The sequence below is a fragment of the Columba livia genome, chromosome 2 (assembly GCF_036013475.1).
Source record: "Columba livia isolate bColLiv1 breed racing homer chromosome 2, bColLiv1.pat.W.v2, whole genome shotgun sequence".
NCBI classification, from domain to species: Eukaryota; Metazoa; Chordata; class Aves; order Columbiformes; family Columbidae; genus Columba; species Columba livia.
This window is the reverse complement of record NC_088603.1, coordinates 101,559,062-101,579,318: the sequence shown is the minus strand read 5'-3', so window position 1 is coordinate 101,579,318 and position 20,257 is coordinate 101,559,062. Positions and strand designations below refer to the sequence as shown.

At 42.9% G+C, this 20,257-nt stretch overlaps 1 protein-coding gene across 2 annotated transcripts; it reads left to right on the top strand.

The window, feature by feature from the left end:
- The first annotated feature begins 3,751 nt into the window (after positions 1-3,751).
- Positions 3,752-19,169, top strand: CNDP2 (carnosine dipeptidase 2). 2 transcript variants are annotated; one of them, XM_065053016.1, is made up of 12 exons: positions 3,752-3,859; positions 6,401-6,490; positions 7,458-7,601; positions 10,146-10,308; positions 11,884-11,972; positions 12,880-13,080; positions 13,622-13,706; positions 14,281-14,441; positions 16,418-16,582; positions 17,117-17,258; positions 17,900-18,047; positions 18,461-19,169. In XM_065053016.1, exons 2-12 carry the CDS (start codon positions 6,431-6,433, stop codon positions 18,528-18,530), a joined length of 1,428 nt encoding a protein of 475 aa, XP_064909088.1. In that variant the 5' UTR covers positions 3,752-3,859; positions 6,401-6,430; the 3' UTR covers positions 18,531-19,169. The 2 variants fall into 2 exon arrangements, with proteins under 2 accessions (XP_064909088.1, XP_064909087.1); XM_065053015.1 differs by lacking the exon at positions 3,752-3,859 and adding an exon at positions 5,866-5,917.
- Positions 19,170-20,257: the final 1,088 nt, after the last annotated feature.

The following is a 20,257-nucleotide window of genomic DNA, read 5'->3' as shown; positions in this document are numbered from 1 at the left end:
GCCAGTCCTCCAAAGTACTGGGAAAGAACAATTTACTAGCAGTCTCTCCCTTCTATCTGTGCCTCAAAAGCAGAAGAGGGAACAGCACTTGCCCTCTCTGAGCCTCAGATCCCCGAAATAGAAAGACTGCCTGTTCCTGGGCAACGTTAGGGCAGTGCAATGGGGAGCATGCTGCCAAAAGCACATTAATATTTGGGCTATCTGCACATTAAATTTTCAAGAGTTTCTTTTTGTCTGGCTCTCTGCCACTCGCTCTAATTAGAGCCAGTCTCTCCAGCCCTCTATACAGGTTAGCAATTCTTCAGGTTTATTTTAGGTTCCTGACAGTAACATTTCCAACGTGTCACTGCTGCATCCTGACAAGAGGACACAGAAAACAGAGATTGCAATATAATGTGCCGACTCAGCAAAATAGCATGTACAGGGAAGGGCAAAGCAAACCACCTTGTATAAAGAGAGGGAAAAAGAAGTGAAGACTTATCCAGCAGTGCACAGCAAGACCCTTGTATTCTACTTTGTGTTTTCATGGTCTGCAGATAAATCTAGTGCCTAAGAGAAGAGACTTCAAGATCTGTGGTGGCCAGAATTGGCTTAGTTAAGCAGCTACTGACTACTGAAGTAATTAAGTTTTGGTACTTTATGAAGACACTGGGGGATTTGAAGTCACAGCAAGCTTCAGAGTGTGATTTTTAACAGGAAAGTTACACCCTTATTGATATAGAGGCTACTGGAGTTGCAGGAAGGTTCAATGCATCAACCACTGAGTCAAGAGGTTGGAGATAGGAAGAGGTTTGTAGGATCAGTGAGGAAGGAGAAGAGCCCTGAGAACCCTGACCATCATGAGCATCCAAGCCACCCTTGCAGGGCACAGAGCAGAGCTCCTCAAGCTTGTGCCAACCAAGCCAGAAAGTCAACCTGGCACAGCAGCCCAGAGCCAGCCTGCAGCAGCACTGTGCTGTGCTGCACAGTGGCCTAACCTGCAGGACTCATGGGAGGTCAATGCAGAGGGCTGTTCTGAGCTGGATTGTGTGGAGCCACAGTATGATACGTGCCCTGGGAGTATAAACCTTCACTTGCCAGGATCAGTATAGTGAGAGGACACTAGAGATTACAAAAAGAGCAACCAGCAAGTGGTGAGGCAGAGGAAGGGAAGGAGCAGGGGGAGGGATAAGGGTCCTTTAGTGTTTATTAGTGTTTATTATTTTGTGGGCTGCTGAGCCACATGGGCCCCATTTGCTACTGGTGCCCTGTTGTGCAAGGATGGGAAGAAGGGTCATAGGAACAGGACTCTAGACTAATATTCAGTTCTTGTTTCAATTGCAGCGTTCCCCTGGCTCCACACCTTTGTCCACAACAGCAAAAGCTGGGTGCATAGTCCAATGTAGGGACATGGCACACTCCAACAGGATTCTGACCAGGGACACAAGCATCCCACACTGTGCTCTCTCACATAAACATCAACACTTGCTACCCAGGCTAAGTGTAATCTGCCCTGTACTTTGATTAATTACTTATTAAAAAAAATAAAACAGATTATCTTTTCTGGAGGATGCTTGTGAGGATCAAACTCATTAATTATTATATGGCATACATGTAGATCAGGAAGGCTGTGAGCATACCTAAATATTCAGCACCCTGAAATCACATGTGTCACATAAGCAGCCCTGTTTATTTTGGAGGTCAGAGCAGAGTTACTTCTGGAGCCATAGTGCTGACTGGAAAAGAGAGACAGCAAATGATACCTTGATGTTTTAGTTGAGTGCTATTCCTATAAATGAGTTTGGCCTCTGAAGCCACATTCTTCCTACCACTTGGTTTGGAAAAGCCAGAGGTAATAGTTGACGTTCGCATATCTGGAATGTCAATGGCAAGGCGATTTCCAGATGTGAGCAGTTCTGTTCACATTTAGTCAACAAAGGCAAACCTGGCAGAGGTGGGTTTGACTCCATCATTGGATTTGGCCCATAAACTTTACCCTCTTCTGCTGAGTCCAATATGAATAGCAGCGTACTCTGTTCCCAGAGCATTACCAGCACATTTCCTAATATTTGTAGCATGGAGGACCACATTGCCCAATAGGTTTGACTGAATGGTGAACCTCCCTCAGCAATTCAGGTAAGAAAATACTTTTACTTCAGCCTGGGGCCAACCACCATTTTTACAGCTCTTTTAATAATGTCCATAAAAAATATTAGTTACCAAATTATTATACCCAAACATGGTTAACAGCTATAGTATTAGAGCTCAGAGCTATAGTATCAGTACTCATGAACAGAGGCAGCTTCAGCAGTGCCCATCTTATAAGGTCTTACTTCATTTAAGTCAGGTGCAGGGTAATAGCAAGTCTCACCTGAACTTTTATTTTTCTGTGTGTGGAATGACTTTATGTCTTTCTGCCATTACTAGGAGCTGAGAAAACTCTTTACCAGGTGATCTGACTTCATTTTTGCATCTTACTGTTCATACTACACTTTCCTTATCTAATCTATAAAAATACATGTACATTTATCTAAATCTATCTAATCTAAGCCACAGATGTAGGAAGGTCGTAAGGATGCTCCCATTTTTGGCCAGAATAATTCAGTTGTTCTGTCAGACTTTGGTCAAGATCTCCCAAATTTCTCCCATATTGTATCTGTCAATATTATGTTTGCCCATATTACATCCCCCCTTATTATCTCCCCTATTATTTCTCAGATTTCTCTCATATGATTTATGTCCCTGTTGGTTTGAGGCAAGGGCATTGAAGCCAATCAGACATGGTGTATTTCTTTCCACAGCTATGACCTGCACTTGATGTACTTTTTTGGCAAGATGCAGGTGGCTTGCTGTGACACTCTGGACACACACATACCACAAGATGAAAAAGCTGGTCTACAATCTCCTTCCACTAGGACTCTGCAACCTCCTCAACCCAGCCACTATCTACGCTAACAATGAGATCAGCCTGGGAGATATTGAGATATGTGTCTTTGACTACAATTACATGTTACACCACTATTCTAATTTACTACACTCTATGATTTTCAACACTTCCAGAGACATCCTCATAGAACAATTGAAGCATCCAGAAGGGCTTGGGAAGTATGACCGCGTTCCAGAGTTTGCCATACATGCACTCCACTACAATGTACGAAAGAGTCTTCTGATGAGGACTGATGCTTTCCATTATGCCCAGCTGGGGACAGTACATAGAGTGCTCAAACCAGTGCCTGATGGAGAGGCAATCGAACTCTACGGTGGTGCGCAGCACATCCCCCTGTACCAGATGAGTGACTTCTATGGCAAGGGTCCTTCACTGTAAGCAGTGTATGGACATTTTTTCTCTTCCTAAAATGACACTGCTCTCTTCAGTCATTGATTACTTCATAACTCATGGCATTGAGTTTAACCAGGTGCATCTTTACAAGGATGTATCTGATGCTGTTAGAGATGTACATGTGAATGGGGTGATGCACAAAGGATTGAAAAAGATCTGGAACAGAATATTCTGCATGGGTGTGAAATCTATGCTGTGCTAAACCGAGTGGTGAACCATAAGAAGAAACTCTTCCTCAGGGCAGGCACCCTTCACTCCCGCGGCAGAGCCCGGACCTCCCGGCCATGTCACCACCGGTGACCCCCTGTCCCCACCGCGGCCCCGCAGTACATCGGCGCGGCCGCTGGGGGCGCTGGAGACTGCCGCCCCTCCCCGGCGGGAAGGCCCCGCCCCGTCTTGCAGTAAGTCCCGCCTCTAGGCCTCTCTTCGCGCGCGGATTGGCCACCGCCACCTGCGGAGCGGGCGGGGCTGGCGGGGGCCGTTAAAGCGCCGTGGCGACAGCGCGTGGTTGCGACTGGGGGCTGGGCCGGCGCGGGGAGGGTGAGTGGGGGCGCCGGCGGGACTGGGGGTTCCGGGCCGGGCTCCTTCGCGTAGCGGCGCCGTGTCCCGGCGCGCAGGGCCGCGCCTGGCCGTTCCGCGGCCTTGCGGGGGGCGGGTGCCGGGTGCGCGGCGGCCCTGCCGGGCCTTGCCCGGTGTCCCGCGGGAGGAAGCGTCTGCCCGGCCTCGTGTCTCGGCCCGGCCGGCTCCCCCCGGCCACAGCAGCGCCTGGCTGCTCCTCGTAGGGAGGCTGCGGCTGCTCCCCTGTCCCCGTCTGGTTCTCTCTTCCCCTGTGCCTCCCCTGTCCCTGCGGCTTGTCCCCCCCCGCCCCGAGGGTTACCTCCCTGCGGTCACGGGGCTGGGGGCCACGGCGGACTTTCGCTGCAAAGCCGCATTTACTCCCAGACGTGACTTTTAAGTCAACTTCAGCCCGGAAAGCAGGGCCTGTGATGTGGACGTGGGGTTGTACCCTGCTGCTTTCAGTGGCTTGTGGAGGCGTTGAGTGCTCTGTGGTGCCCACAGACCTCCCCTAACCTGGTTGAACGCTCTCATCTGCGGTGCTCACCTTGCCTGTGGGGAGGGAGGGCAATGTTGTCCTTGTGCACTGATAGTCCCTTGGGTTATCTGATAATGCAGCTGTTACAGTGCTGTGAACAGGTAGAACTGTGGAGCCTCTTCCATGCAGGTAGAACGGATTCATTTATCTGGTCTAAGGGACCTACAACAAATTCTAGCCCTGGTTTTTAAGAGAGGAGGAGAAATAACGTCCAGCCTTGTGCTGTGCAGTAAGCAGCATTTACTTTTCCAAGTGTGAAGCTTTCTGGGGAAGGCTATTTTGCAGGTCTACAGTGAGACTTGACTGACTCAATGCCTTGCTGATTTTTAAGAATATTTAACCAGGTTTAAGACAGTGCATAAAGTAGCCCCTGACTTGGCCAGTAGTTCAGATCTTGTTTATGTTGGACATAGTATCATCAGTCTTTCATGGAATATGTTGCACTTTGTGCTGTGAAGCTAAATCGCTGGTGTTGCTATAGGAACTGGTTGAGTGAAGGGAAGGGTCAGATGTGCAGGACTGGTGCCCGTGTGCATGAATCGTGCCTGAGCTCTCTGTGCATGTGAGAATGCTTGCTTTGGTAGGGAAGCCAGGCTTTAGTGAGAAGTGTTGCTTTAAGTTAGTTATGTCTGTGTAGTACTTTTCAAGGTGCTCAGTTTTCACTATTGATGGCTATTGAAGAGAATACTTGAGCTGTCTGGTAGTTTGGGGTTGTTCTAATTGGTGCTTAAAACTTATTATCCAAACTTAAACTTGATTGATGCTGTAAATTAGAGGCCATCTGCAGTGAGTGAAAGCCTTTTTGTATGTCAAACATCAGTAATCTGTGTAAGTACATCCCTGCTTGAAAGAAAATGCATTCTGCAAGTCTTTTGTAGATTTTAGGTGGTGGGATGTGCTTATATCACAGTATATTCTGTGGGGCAACCTGCAGCCTGAAGGTATTCGTTTTAGCTATGTAGACTAGTCAGCTGTTTAAGAAATTCTAAGACAAAAAGTCAAGTGTTTGAACAACTGTCATACTTGTCTTGTGACTTCCACGTAGAAGTGGAAGGAAGGTTTAAAGCATCTGGCATAAAGCTGACTGAATACTGAATCACAGCAGTTGGTGCTGCTGAACACGCATATTCTGTATATTACATGGACACTGGGGTTTTTCTCATGGTTCTGGCACTTTCAGAGGTGTGTTTGTAAAGCTCATTATTTACTTGGCTTAGAGGAGGTGCTGTGTCTTGAGTTATAATGAGAACTAAGCTTAAGCTTGTTTGTTCTGTTGGTTGACTGGCCAAGTGTGTCTTTTTAATGTGAAATTTGGGCTAGTAAGGAAGGCAGAAAACTGAGGAGGGGTGAGGTCTTGGATTTTCTCACATGAACTTAGTTGAAACTAAAACCAAACAAGGAAGTGGTAGCAAGGAACTAGTCACTGATCACTTGCTCGTGCCCTGCTAGGGCTGGTTTCTGTTTCCATGGCTTCGCTGACCTCCTTTGGGGAGTCTGAGTGGCAGGTTGGGACTTTAAATCTGAAGAAAATATAGTTCTTAAGCTGCCTGCTTTTAACATCCTTTGTAGAGCACAAAGTAAAAGTGCGCTTTCTTGGAACCAGCTACTAGCATTCAAGACTATGGCACACTATTAGTTGATCTCTAATAAAAAAATGCAACTTCAAAGAGTAGATTTCACTTGAATTCTGCCTATAATCCTGTGGTCAAGTACATGACTTGATTGAAGTATCTCTACAGATAAGCTTGTTCATTTTAACTTCCAGAGTTATTTTGGGGGAAGAGGCAGAAAGATTGGTGTTGAGATTAAATATGCTTTTGTGTAGTCACTTGACTCTGATTTTCTGAGAGGGGAGTAGCCCGAAGTGTTATATTCACATGGCTTGGTGTGTGGTGTTAGCAACTGAAGGGTGAAAGTCTTTTGTGGCTGCTTGAGTACTGACTATTGTATCTGAAAATTGTAAAGGCTACATTCTTTTTCTGTTACAGATTCTTCAGCAGCACTGTTCTGGTCAGAAAATGTCTGCTCTTGAAACCCTCTTCAAATACATTGATGAACACCAGGACCTCTATATTGAGGTAAGGTTTTTTTGAGTGTTGTCCTGCAGCACAGACAGCTGTGGGGTATTAAAAGTTAGGTGGTCAGCTTCAAGTTTATTGTTACTCCTTATGTATATGGCCAATAGTAGAGTAATGCCAAGTAACTGGGGAGTGGGGAGAGCAAGCAGCAGGTGTGGCTGATTCGAGTCAAGCCAGAAAACTTTGTTTCTTAAGTTTAAGCATAGTTTTGTTAAAAGACCTAAATCTCTATGGTAGATTTATTAGGAAGTGCTGTATTACTGTATAGTGCAAGCAGTGACTTATTGAGAGGTACAAGAAGTTTGACACTGGTTCCTGAATGCCAAACTGGGTTTATACTGTCACTTCCCCTTTTGAGATGAAAGAGGCAAAATATAAGCAAGGCTGGAATAAAGCTTTCACATATGAAACTGTTCATTTTGGGGTACAGAGGGAGAGTGTTTCTCTACTTTGTTGTTTAACCTGCTGTTTAATTGCACCTTGTATTGTGATCCTTTTTGCCGATGAAGGCATCAGTGGCATAGCACTGTAAACTGCCAGGCAAGATCTATGCTAAGTGTTCAACTTGACTTTTGCCAGTTACTCTCACAGCTCTTACGTGGCAGGGGAAAAGCTAAGGTGGCCTTTCTGAGAAGCCTGAAAGACATTAGCTAGTTCTGGATACTTAAAGAATGGTGACTAGAAAGGCACAATGTGCACAAGCTGTCATACCCTTAAATGTATCATATTTATCTGCAGAATTTGTTACCCTACAGGGGCAGCTGTAGAAAGTGAGGTTTCAGAGAGCTTTAGAACCTAATATTAATTGCTAGAGTACTCTTTTGAGTAGAAGACAGAGCTGATTTGCCTCAAGTTTAAGCTTGTCTAAAACAGCATTAGTTGAATTGCAAGGTGTTGTATTAGTGTAGTGCCTCCCGTGCCATAATTCATGTGTAGTAAAACCTTCAGCTTTTCTGTCTTTCTGTAGCGGCTGGCTCAATGGGTGGCAATCCAGAGTGTGTCAGCATGGCCGGATAAGAGGGCTGAAATCAGGCGCATGATGGAAGTTGCTGCGAGGGATATTGAGCGACTGGGAGGCACAACCCAACTTGTGGATATTGGGAAACAAAAGGTATGTGAGCAACTCCATGTCAGCTTAGTAGAAAAAATCTCTTTAGAAGACAAGGTGTTTTGCACTATGAGGTGCTGGCTTCTTATGATCCTGGTAAGAAAGATGTTTAGACTCCAGAAAGTAAAATTTAAAATGCTGTTTATTAGAGCTGCTACTATAAAGGGAGAGGATATTATAGATAATCTTATGTCCCTTCAGATACTGGGAACTTCAAGCTGTGCAGCATCTAGGAAGCATCTAATCAGTGTGCAGCACACTGTGTAGATCCCATTCATGGAAATGTTACCACATTTTATTTATTCAAGTTATTTGATTCCACTGCCAAACAAAGGGGATATTCACATGAGAACTTCTTGCTGCATTTTTAGATAAAGACAAGGACATGCAGGTGGTGTAATTGCTGTTACCAAGTGGGAACTGCAAGTGTGCTGCAGTCAACTGGCCAAGTTTATCCTGCAGCCTAAGGATACCCACAGCACAATACAAGGCAGGAGGCAAAGCTGAGTGTGCAGCACAGCACAGGCTGGGGTGCACTCAGGCTAATGGGGACCACTAATTCCTTAATGTCTGATGGTCTTCTGCTCAGGATTACCACACAAGGGTCCTGTGGGCAGTGGCCTAGAAAGGCAATAGCCTGTTGGGGTGTTGGATAATGCCTTGCCTGCCACACAGTCTGATAAACTTCCAATTAAAACTTTTGTTTATAGTAAACCTTGGGATTCAGATCAGTTAAGCATGTTGTATTACATTTTGGACTGTGTATTAAATGTATTTTAAATAATTTTCTAACTGAACATGAACAGAGCACCTGCAAACAAAAATGTTACACATTTTTAATAGCAGGCTGGTGTTGGACCTTAGACCCGTAGACTGTGAAGATACTGACTGAAGTTTTGGTAAATCTTCCAAAGACTTTTAAGCTCTTCCAGAAGTGTTGCAATTGTCACAATATTGCACAGCTCCCATACCAGATAGAGAAGGATCCTTAATAGGATGAGTTCCCTCCTTATTTTTAGCTAGCTGGACTGCTTTCCTTCACCTGAGAAATGTCCTTATGAGAACAACAATGATAATCTCATAATAGGGAACCATCTACTTAATATGTTGCTAGTACATAGTCACTACATGTCACAGAATAAGACTTGTACCAAAATGGTTAGACTAGCATTTGTATAGTGGCATTCAAAATCCTGTTGTACTGGAGTGCTTACTGGTTTTAGAAGATTATCATGGTAATTGGTGCTAATGACTGTTGGGTGAAATCTGTGTGTATCAAGACCCTCTGAGCAGTTATTGCTTTTAGCAACTGGAATACACTTGTTTGTAGCACTGCAGGTTCCAGCAGGGAAGCAGTTGACTTCATGTGCCCTCTTGAGAGGCACTGTGTCGGATAATTCTAGCTCTGCTGCTACCTACTGCCTAAAATCCTGTTAAAAGTCTTCCAATTAATTCAGAGACAAACTCGTTCCTTTCATCAATGTAACTTTTGGGGGCAAGAACTGATTTTACAGAGTTTATTAAAAGTACTGTTTCTATGTAGAAAACTCAGGCACCTGGATTAAAGTTACCTTTAGTGTTAAGTTTTATATTAAGTCTAGACAAAACTAGTCAGTGTATTACAGACGTTGCTGGTATATCAATAAAGGACAATGTAAAGCAACTGGTGAACTTGTTTGATTAAACTTTGTTTACTGCTGCACTGCAGTTTGTGCTGTGTACTGATTACTGTAAGTGCAAACTCTTGCAATAATGCTTTAATCACTTAGGGCTGCAGCTGGCCAAGAGCAATGTAACTTGTTGATTTAAAAGAAAATAAAAATCAGAGCTTGGAGCCCATATGAGCAATAAGTTAAAGCTGATCTTGATCTGTTCAACAGTGTCTAGGAGTATGTGTTCACTGGAAGGGAAATACATGCTGACTGGGAATGGCATATGATAATTGCTTACAGGGTCTTCCAAGGGATTAAGCCAAGTTCAACTCTTGAACTCTTGATCTGAGTTCATGAGCACTGTCCCGCCCTTTGCTGAACAGCATAGGCTGGTATAGTGAAATAAAACTTACACTGACTTTATCTGGGTGTAGGCACATGTTATACTTTCTAATAGCCCTGTCAGGAAATTTCTGTTTAGAGAGCTGCACTGTGGACAGGATGAAGGTGCAGTGACAAGCAATGCAGAATGCAATATTGAAGGGAGTTTGTCACTTGCAGTTAAGTCAGCATTAGATATGGCATTTTGGCAGGCAGACACCTTGTTCTGCTAAAATCTGATGTGGGATTGTTAGTTTAAAGCTAACGGTTCTGAGCGGCTTGAAGCATTTTGACTATCACTGTGACTTGTCAGGGAACTTTTGCTGGCGTAGTGCCATCATGCCTTCATTGGCACATTGCTTCTGGCAATCAGTTTAAGTAGCTTAATTTTGTTTAGCTTTCTGTGCCCCTAATCTCATAACCTCCATAATGTTAAAGTAATTAATTCATCTGATAAAAATGTGCTGCTCTGACATTCCACATTTGCATAAAACTTCTTGCCTCCTATTTCTAGCTGCCTGATGGATCAGAGATCCCTCTACCACCAATTATTCTGGGAACACTGGGCTCGGATCCACACAAAAAGACGGTGTGTGTATATGGTCACCTGGATGTTCAGCCAGCAGCACTGGAGGATGGCTGGGATAGCGAGCCCTTCACGCTGGTAGAAAGAGAAGGTAAGACTGGTGGACTTCCCAAACTGATGAGCACTTCTTTAAAAAGTGTGGTATTTCTCAACTGTTCTAAAGTTGTACCCTTGATTGAAAGAGGGAAGAAGAGTAGGAACAGATGTGGGTGTTTATTTAATGCAGTTGAGATAAGATGCAGGAGGGGAAATGGTAAACAAGTAGGGCTTCAAAATCTCAGCTGCTCCAAGGACTTGTTTCCTTTTCTGATAGTCCAGACTATCGGAGTGTGTTATCTTCCTTGTAGCTACAGCAAAGTCTTAAATGCTGCCTTCCATGATACAATTTGTTGTCAGAAGGCTTTCTAGAGCTAGTTTCTTGACCTGTTCACAACTGGCAGTGTGTAAGGTCATGTCAGACTGCAGGGACTCTGAACCACTACAGGGGATGAACACGCATCACAGCTTCTTTGCGCCTGGAGACAGGAGTAGTACAACAGCCTGCCTGGGTTTCCTTGTGTGTGCATACTGAGCTGCACTGAGCACTGCAGAAGCGTGTTTGAGAGAGCTGGTGCCCAGACAAGAGTCCCTCTCCTGTAAATGGGGATGAAGAAATCCTACAGTAAGTCCTGTTGAAACAACACATTGCCAGTAGTTAAGAGGAGAGTAAAACTTTCTTTATTTAAAGCTGGTGCTACCAGCAGCCTCTTCATTGTTTCATTTGCTCAGTGTTGCGTGTTAAAAGGTCATCTGAATACGGCATTAAACATTCTTGTTGCATAAGTGTTAATCATTGCCAAGAAAATAAGTGTCTGTGGTAACTAGTATTTCTACCTGGGAACTTGGTCATAGGCAGCAGAGTCCAAGTTACTAAATTGGATTATCTCATCTGATAGCAAGAGCTAGACTTGCCCTAGGCTGTGGCTTATCTCTGTGCAGCCTGGCAGTGTAGGAGACACATTTACCAATGGCTCCTTACCTTGCAGACTGTCTGGGCTGTTCTGTCACTCTGGTTACACCCTGTGTTTAGGGGTCGTAGCCACAGCTGAGTTGCAGCAATATCTGCCTTTACTGTAATCCCATGTGCTACATTTCCTGGGACTTCCCTGTAGCCTGTAAAACTGGTGTTTAACTAAAGCCTTTTCTGGTGAGATTCTCTTTTATCTAGAGCATACAGAGAAGTGGTTGGTCACTAGCAACTGAAGTCATACTATTCAAACAATTATTCAACTGAGGTTAATACTGAATAAGTTTCTGTTCAGATGTGGTATCTTGTTTCTACACCCTTATTGCTGTGTTTGTAGAAAATATTGTTGTGAAGGATATGGGAATGACTTGGCCCAAGGCAGTTGCCTCTTTTCCAGGCTTATGTTCAACTCCTATCCATGGAGCAGCTGGGGGAAGAGGTGGGGTAGCTCCAAAGTGAGAGAACTATCGCAGTCCTGCACCTACCTGCATGAATGTATGGAGCAGAATGTAAAACTGCTAATTCAGAAGAATCAGAAATGAAAGTTATATAAGCAAGAATAAAAAGTTTATCCAAAAGGACGTTTTCTTCTGCAGGCAAGAGATGAAGCTTTGTCCTAATTTTTCTCTACACTGGTTAATTTGTATTTTGTTTCTACAGGAAAGCTGTATGGGCGAGGATCAACAGATGACAAAGGTCCAGTGCTTGCCTGGCTGAATGCCTTGGAGGCTTATCAACAAACTAACCAGGTATGTGCCCAAAATGAGTCCTGCTATTTTACATACAGCTGAGTCTGGCAATAAATGTTACACAAGCCACAAACCCTTGTGAGGCAAGACTGCTTATTCAGCTGATGGGAGGAATGATGCAATAGCCCTGCAAAGTCCCTGAAGCGTCAGTAGGGTTGAGTTGATTTGCTGACAGGCTAGTCCTGTAGATGCTTGGATTGCACTTTGAACATTTTTGCTTTAATGCAATTTGTGGGAAGGAAAATACATATGCAAGTATCTGGAGCAGGAGAAATAATCAAATGCGATTACTTTCGTGTAAGGATGTCAAATTAGCTTCACCTTTAATGAAGCTTAATGTCTTATTGTCATTGAACTCTAAGAGATTAATTTAGTGCCACTAAACTGAGAGACTTGCTGTTTCTGTTCAAGAAAAAGTGCAGTCAGAAATAGCTCAGAATGTCTCTATCTTACCAGACAAGTTATTACTTGTGAGAAGAATTACCTGTTCTCAAGTGCTACCTAGGCATAGAATATGGTAGACTGGATAGAGTAGCTCTGATTCTCCTGCTGTGGCATGCGATTTCTATGGTTGATATTAATTTTTCTAGCCCCGTGACTTACCTTTGGCAAGAGATTTCTGTTGCATTCCCACAGTTAAGATGATTGTGAACAAGTTGTTCTAGAGCTTAGTTAAAATTTTTTGGGGAGTTTGAATTCCATCAAATGAAGGGTGGCACAAGTGTCCTCAACATAAGCACAGTCCAAACTTTGTAATACTCTGTGTATAGTTAACAAATTCTGCTGTCATAGGACTAATTTACCCGTGTTCAATTTTCTGCTTTGGACATGACATTAAAATTACTGATTGCTGAAGGAGCCTAGTGTTTTCACATACTTAATCCGTTCTTGTTTTTAATTTTCAAAGGAGTTTCCAGTAAATGTTAAGTTCTGCCTAGAGGGTATGGAAGAATCAGGATCTGAAGGCCTTGATGAACTGATTTTTGCTCAGCGAGACACTTTCTTCAAAGATGTGGATTTTGTTTGCATTTCTGACAACTACTGGCTGGGCAAGAATAAGCCTTGTATCACCTATGGCTTGAGGGGTATCTGCTACTACTTCATAGAGGTAAGTGTTGAAATAGCCTCCAAAACCAGTATTACTGAACTAAATTTTCTACAGGAGAAGAGTGGTAGCTCTGACTTTCACATGCCAATAGCTTTTCTTCAGAAAAGCTGAAACTGGCTGCTTAAATAGAACAGTGTCTACTAAGTCTCTAAATATCTTCCTTTTACTATTTTCCTTTTACTATCATATATGATAATTGGGTGGGAGGGATAGCTGTTAGATATATGAAGCAAGATAAGCCAGTACCTTCACTGGAGGATTATCTCATAGCATAGATATCTTAATCCAGATATTTCTTTGAGTGCAGGAAGAGATGTCACCTCTGAAGTCCCCAAGGCTGGGACAGTCAGTACTAAGGGCTTGTACTTCACAGAGCAATAAAAAGCAGATCTGCTTTAATGTACTACAACTGAGTGGTCTGGTTTCATAAGCAGACGTGTTCTCAAAGTATGTGCAGCAAAAAGCTGTAGAAGTCTGTTCTGTGTATTTGACAGTATATTCATGTTAAAATTAACCTGAATCTTAATTCACTTCAAACCAGGTGGAATGTAGTGACAAAGACCTTCACTCTGGAGTTTATGGTGGTTCAGTACATGAGGCCATGACAGATCTCATTACTCTAATGGGTAAGAAAAAGCAGGTTTCACTGAATGCATCTAAAATGGGAGTGGGAGCCATTAAAGCATGAGTGAGTTTGCAGTGAGGAGCATCCCTAAGGGCTGCTTACACTAACAAAACAATGACCAATTAAATGGTGCTTGCCAGGTATGCATGAAACTGGCTGATGCCTTGGATACAGAAATACGTGAAGTTCTTGCCAAGAGGTTGTCTGTCTACTTTAGCTTCCCCTAAAATCTTCCTACAGGCTCATATGTTAATTAAATCAGCTCTTTTCTGCATATTCTTCTACAGATGCCATATTGAACTCCTTGGGAATCCTGCCTTTAAGCAGCCAGTCAAACATGTAGCAGTAGAATGAAATGTAGTTGCAAGGAAGTGCACATTTTGGATAGCTGCAAATTTCAGAAGTGCCTTCCAGACTTAATGGAACAGACTCTGGGAGGTAGAGGTCAGAATTTAATTACATTTACAAAGAGTTTTCAGAAAGCAATGACTTTTATTTGCCATGGAAAGTATTCGCAGCAATGACATCTTGTTTCTTCTGATTGAATCCTGATATTAGGTGCTTCTTGTTTACAGGATCACTTATAGACAAGAAAGGGAAAATCCTTATCCCAGGCATTAATGAAGCAGTAGCACCTGTTACTGATGAGGAGCTGGCACTGTATGAGAAGATTGATTTTGACCTGGCAGAATATGCGAAAGATGTAGGAGCAACTAAACTATTGCATGATGCAAAGGTACACTGTCCTACTCCCTCTTTACCCTGGTCAGCTGTGCTAGTTCAAGCCATCTGTATTGGTAGAAGGCAGAAACAAGCTTCTCTGGATACTTGTGTAGTTACCAAGTAATTCAGGAGGCAGAGAATTTGTCTGTCTTTAAAATGCTGAGATTGTCTTGAAGATAATTTTACCTGCTGTACAGTTGATTGTGTACTTAGCATTAGCAGTTCCTCTGCAAAGTGTTAGGTGCTTGGAAACTTAGTCTGGATTAACCCATGTTTAAGACAAGCAGTCTAGGTAACTTTAAATTGGCTCCTAAGTCTATGTGGAAGTAGTATTCCGAACTTGTACAGAACTTACTTTATCTAGTGCTGTTCTCCTAATGCTAGGTAAGAGCTGCTAGCACTTTTCCAAAGCTCAGATACCACATCTACATGAAGCATCTGATTTCTAAATCTGTAGAAGTTCAGTGAGTTATCAGAAATAAAGTAGTTGTTCATAGCAATGACTTCTCATTAGGTGAGAAAACAGCTTGAGATCAATCTAGTTGTAATGAACTTAAGGATTGACTTAGTGAACATATGCCTAGACCTGGCAAGCAAGGACTATTTAGTAGCCATGAACTAGGCAGTCATCCAAATCTTTGAACAGGCTCAAGTTCAATAAACTCATGCCCAAACTTCTCAAACCTTCATCCTGGGAGCTCTCCAAATTAATGCTTTTAACAGCATTGAATCTTGGAAGGTATAGGTATTACGTTATAATTTTGAAGCATTAAACCCTGGATGTATATACATCTCCTATCATAAAAAGCAGAAACAAGTGTTGTAAAAGAAAAGTTTACATGTGCAGGTCTGTCTTCTGTCCTGTTACTGTCAGATGGAGACTTCAAACTTAAATAGGTATAAATATTATATCTTCAACCTTGTCTTTACATGCTCAGGTTTATATCAACTGGGGGCACACAGCCTTCCTTGTTCAGCCTTGTCCTGTGAAGTAATGGATGAAATATAGCTTGTATGTAAGGAAGAGCTGGCAAGATGCACTTCATATATGATACTGATCTAAAGCTGTTCAGTCTTAGCTAGACTGAAATCCTAGCTTAGCTTATCAAGAGTTCTAACTAAGCTGCATGCATGCAAGAAGGGTCTCAGGGCTAAGGAGAGATGAGAGAGAAGTCTGTAATCTCTAGGTGAGAAACAATGTGCTTGAAAGATTTGAACAGCAATAGTTTAATTATGTTTGAGAGGAGATTAGAGGCAGGTTGTACCTGGAACAAACCAAACTGTAACAAAAAGGCCACAAAACTTCTAAGTCTCCTGAATCTCTGCAGTGAAGTTCAAATTTGAGATACTGTAGCTCACAGGACACAAATGTGCTGAATTCAGTATCCGGTGTACTGAACAACTGTGGTGAAAACAGGGAAATGAAGAAGTGTATCTGAAAAAGGCATTAGTGCTTTTAGTGACTCTCATTAGTGACTCTAATCAACCCAGAGTTCAGTTGGTTTAATACAACTGATATAAATATCAGGAGCACACTATGCCTCAGTCTGTACAGTGGTGAGGCTTTCAGAAAACTTGTGATCATAAGCATGTAATTCAGTGATGAAAGCACCTGCCTGACTTGAGGCAGTGGGTACCAGAGCTTGCAAGGTACTTCCTACACACTGTGCTTCAGCATCTTGTAAATGGTGTATTTGTCCTTGTCAGAAGCAGACTGGTCATGTCCTGTAAGTTCCATAGAACTTGAAGAGAGTCAAACTAGAGCAACTGAATTTCTAAAGGTGCTAAAAACTCAGCTGTTGTATCAAAATGTGTGCTTAATGGGAGTAACAACTTCTGCTTGCAACTGATTGGTCTTGAATGAGCTGCATTTCTCCATGGGAGAAAGCACTGTTTCTTGCAAAGTCTTTATTAGATTGAAGAAATTACTACTTTGGGGAGCTTTGTCAAACTGTATGTAACCTTGCATTTTTCCCTTTGCCTCTGCAGAAAGATATCCTTATGCACAGGTGGAGATACCCTTCCTTGTCTCTCCATGGAATTGAAGGAGCCTTCTCAGGCTCTGGAGCCAAGACTGTGATTCCTAGGAAAGTGATTGGCAAGTTCTCAATCAGACTTGTCCCAAACATGACTCCTGAAGAAGTCACAAAGCATGTATGTTGAGATGGAATGATGGTATCAAAATAAGTTGTGTATTGAAATTTCTGTTTTCCATGCCTGGGGGGAGAGTATTTCTGGTTTCTAAAGCAGTTCCTTTTATTTAGTTTGCTATAATACCATCTTCCCTGTTCTGCGCCTCAACTCAGATAATCAAGGGAATTGCTTTATGGTCCAACACTGCACTGTTGTGGCCTGGCTGTTCAATTTCTCTCAACTAACTCAAAGAAAGGGCTCAGGTATAAATGCTAATTTAAGGGTAGGCCATTTGGATTGCCAGAAGTGCATATTCAAAACTAAGATTTTACATGCAAACTGACAGTATACTGTAGAACTGTTAGCCAAAATGTCAAAAGATATTCTGACTTCAGAGCAGAGGTACATAGGAATAATATGGAGTAATTGTAATAGGAAAATTATTGCTGCGCAGTAGTAGTGATCTTCAAGTCTCTAAGATGCTCTTATATACTGTCTTTATCAGTGTTCATACAAATGCTAACTGTGGGTAAGACTCTTCAATCTTTCTTATAGGTTGAAGACTACTTGAGCAAAAAATTTGCAGAGCTGCAGAGCCCCAACAAATTCAGAGTATACTTAGGCCATGGTGGAAAGCCCTGGGTGTCAGACTTTGACCATCCCCACTACATGGCTGGGAGGAGGGCCATGAAGACAGGTCAGTGGCTTTTCCACTTGACTTTGGGAGGACTGAAGAGCTCTTGTTCCAGTACCTCAAGAAATACTGAGGAGATGGTGTTTGCAGAATATTTAGAGTTTTTGTACTTATTACATAATAAGCTTGGCTCTCTAAGTAATGAACCATGTTGTGCAATCCTTAAACTTAGTTCTGAGGTAGAGGAAGGAAAGAAACTTTATCAAGCTTATTCTGACCATATTGGAACAAGTCCATTGGTACAGTGCTGCTTTTATGTAAGGTTGAGACTGTCAGTAGTTCAGATCACTGGCTTAGCCAAAGCCCTCAAAGCTCAGTCATCCTAGCATCCTTCTTGATCAGTTATGCTGGGGCAACTAGAGTAACTTTAACTTCTGTGTTGAAGGACAAACAGGCTTTCAGATGAAATATTATTTGTGTAAATGCTTGAACTGAATTCTGAAAGTGACAGTACCCCAGCATTACATCAGGGGAGGGAAATGCCACATTTCTGTAACCTCTGCAGTCTGGCTGATTAAAACAGCAAGATTTGTCCAGCACAGGGTACAGGAGTGGTTGGTACTTGATTGCTTAAGCAGCAGTAAGAATCTGTGTTGGAAAAACAAATACAGTTCCAAACTGACTAGAGTATCACTTTGTTCTAGTTTTTGGAGTGGAACCAGATCTGACAAGGGAGGGAGGAAGCATTCCTGTTACCCTTACTTTTCAGGAAGCAACAGGCAAGAATGTCATGCTGCTTCCTGTTGGAGCTGCAGATGATGGTGCCCATTCTCAAAATGAGAAACTAAATAGGTAAGAGAATATTTATCTCTGGGCCAGGCTGAGTTGTGCTGTGGATCTTGGCACATATTATAAAAAAGGTCCAAGAAGAATTATGCTTTTGCTTTTCTTTACATCTTTGGGAGGCAAAGTGCCATTTTTCTCCAGCAGTGGATGACTGCTTAGGTAACTGCTCTGTAGCTGAACCTTGATCCCAGTCCTGCTTCTGGTTTTATGTAGTTGAAACCAAAAGCAGTTTTTATACTTTGGTCTCAATGCTTGGTCTTGCCAGAGGAGATGCCGGGGATGTTGGGAGTAGAACCTGTTGCTTGCAACAGCTCTGCCTGTAGCATCTCTTGCCTGCATAGGACTGATATTGCAAGATGCACATGTGCTACAGGAATACAGCTCTAAGACAGTGCTAATGGAAACTATATTCTTTCCAGGTACAACTACATCCAGGGGGTGAAGATGCTTGGTGCATACCTCTATGAAGTTTCCCAGCTGAAGGACTGAGTTAGACACCTTACTTCCTGGTTCATGGATCAAGAAGTCTGAATTTTCTTACAAAATGTCATAAATTACTAAGTCTTGCATGGCTTCACTCTTCTACCAACACTCCACTGCTTTGGTGGGGGAGAGGGAAGCGTGCAGTTCCACTGGACAAAGAACACTGTGTACCAAAAATATTTCTCTAAATGCTTACTTCAAATGACATAGACTACTCTTTATCTGGCCAGCAGTTCTGAACTGCATCTTTGTCCCTTCTATCATGTCAAAGTTGTGGTTTGCTGTATTCATCTACTTTTCCTGTAAAGCAGGAGGAATGGTTTGCTCTTGACTGATTAAGCAGCCACATCAGTTGCAGAACTGCCAGCCAAGTTTAAGGTTCTTATTCCTGGAGATGTCCTGGAAGTAGTCAAAGTGACAGATTATGGGCCTGTACTGGAATGTGTTCAAGCTGTAGTGAGGCATCTGTCTTGCTGAGTGATTTGGAAGAGCAGTTTGTCTCTTAGAGTTTATACCTGCCTGCAGGTTTCCATTTACAGTGAGTTATGTTATAACAAAATTCACTGTGGTAATGACTACTGGCCATCTTTTTGTAAAACTACCTTTGTACTCCCTGAAAAGGACAATAAATAATCGTGCTTGAGAGTTTGGCTCTTTGTCTCTAAGGATTAAACAATGACTTGGGAGGGAAAAGCAACTTCAGGTAACCTGGGAGGGACTCTTCTATGGCTGTAGAGGGACGTGAGCAACACGGCTACACAGACTGTACTTCCTGGGAATCCAAATCTTTATTCCTTAGGCTCTGGCTTGATAACAGCTTGTTGACTTGAAGCAGATGTTGCTAAATCCTGTTCTCCTGGGGAAAACAAGCTCCAAAAATGGGTGTCTAAGCCAGGTCATCACACTGTAGTATGACTGATAGCGCAAGGGAGTGTTGGGAATTTGTAAGCATAAGTGGGGAGAGAAGAGCATCACTACTGCCTGATACTCAACTTCAAGCTGTCCTGTGGAAACATTCAACTCCAATACCACTGGTATCATGTTTAAAAAAACAAACCAAAACTTAAATGTGTGCTCATCTGAACTGGATTTGGCTCACTGTTTCTGAATTCCCTGAGCAGCACTAGGCATGTATTTCAGGTGATGATGCTTTGCTCTGAGAACATGGTGCAGCCCTGTAGCTTGACAAGTAGGTGAGTGGCATGTGGTGCTTCCTTCCTTGTGGAGCAGAAGGCAGGAATGTCTTGTCTATCTGCTTTTCACTGTTGCTTGATCTGGGGTCCTAATGTTAATAGTGAATGGCTGTTGGGGCTAAGAGTAGTTTTCTATTCTCACTGTGAAGACTTTAAAGCTTCTCGGTCTTGTTAATTTTGTTCTGTTGGGTTGGTGTGGAAGCTGATGGCCAGAGATAATCTGGTACCATTGAACTTTGCACTTGTACTTGCAGCTGGGATACAGGCTGAGACCTGGGCCATATGCCTGGGTTAGTACTTAATAGCACCAAGCATCTGCACAAACACCTGGTAGTGGGATGCTTGGTTCTCACCTTTCTGTGACAGTAGAACTGCTCTGCTACAACATGCAGTCTCTGTGTAGGACAAGACTGGCATGCCTAAAAGTAAGAAGGTCGCCTGTATTCTGAGATCAGTTAGTTATGCAGGGTAATTAGTTCTAGGGGTTTGTGCGTTTAAAGCAAGTTCTCTGGTTACTGAGTTGACACCTCAGACTTGTCT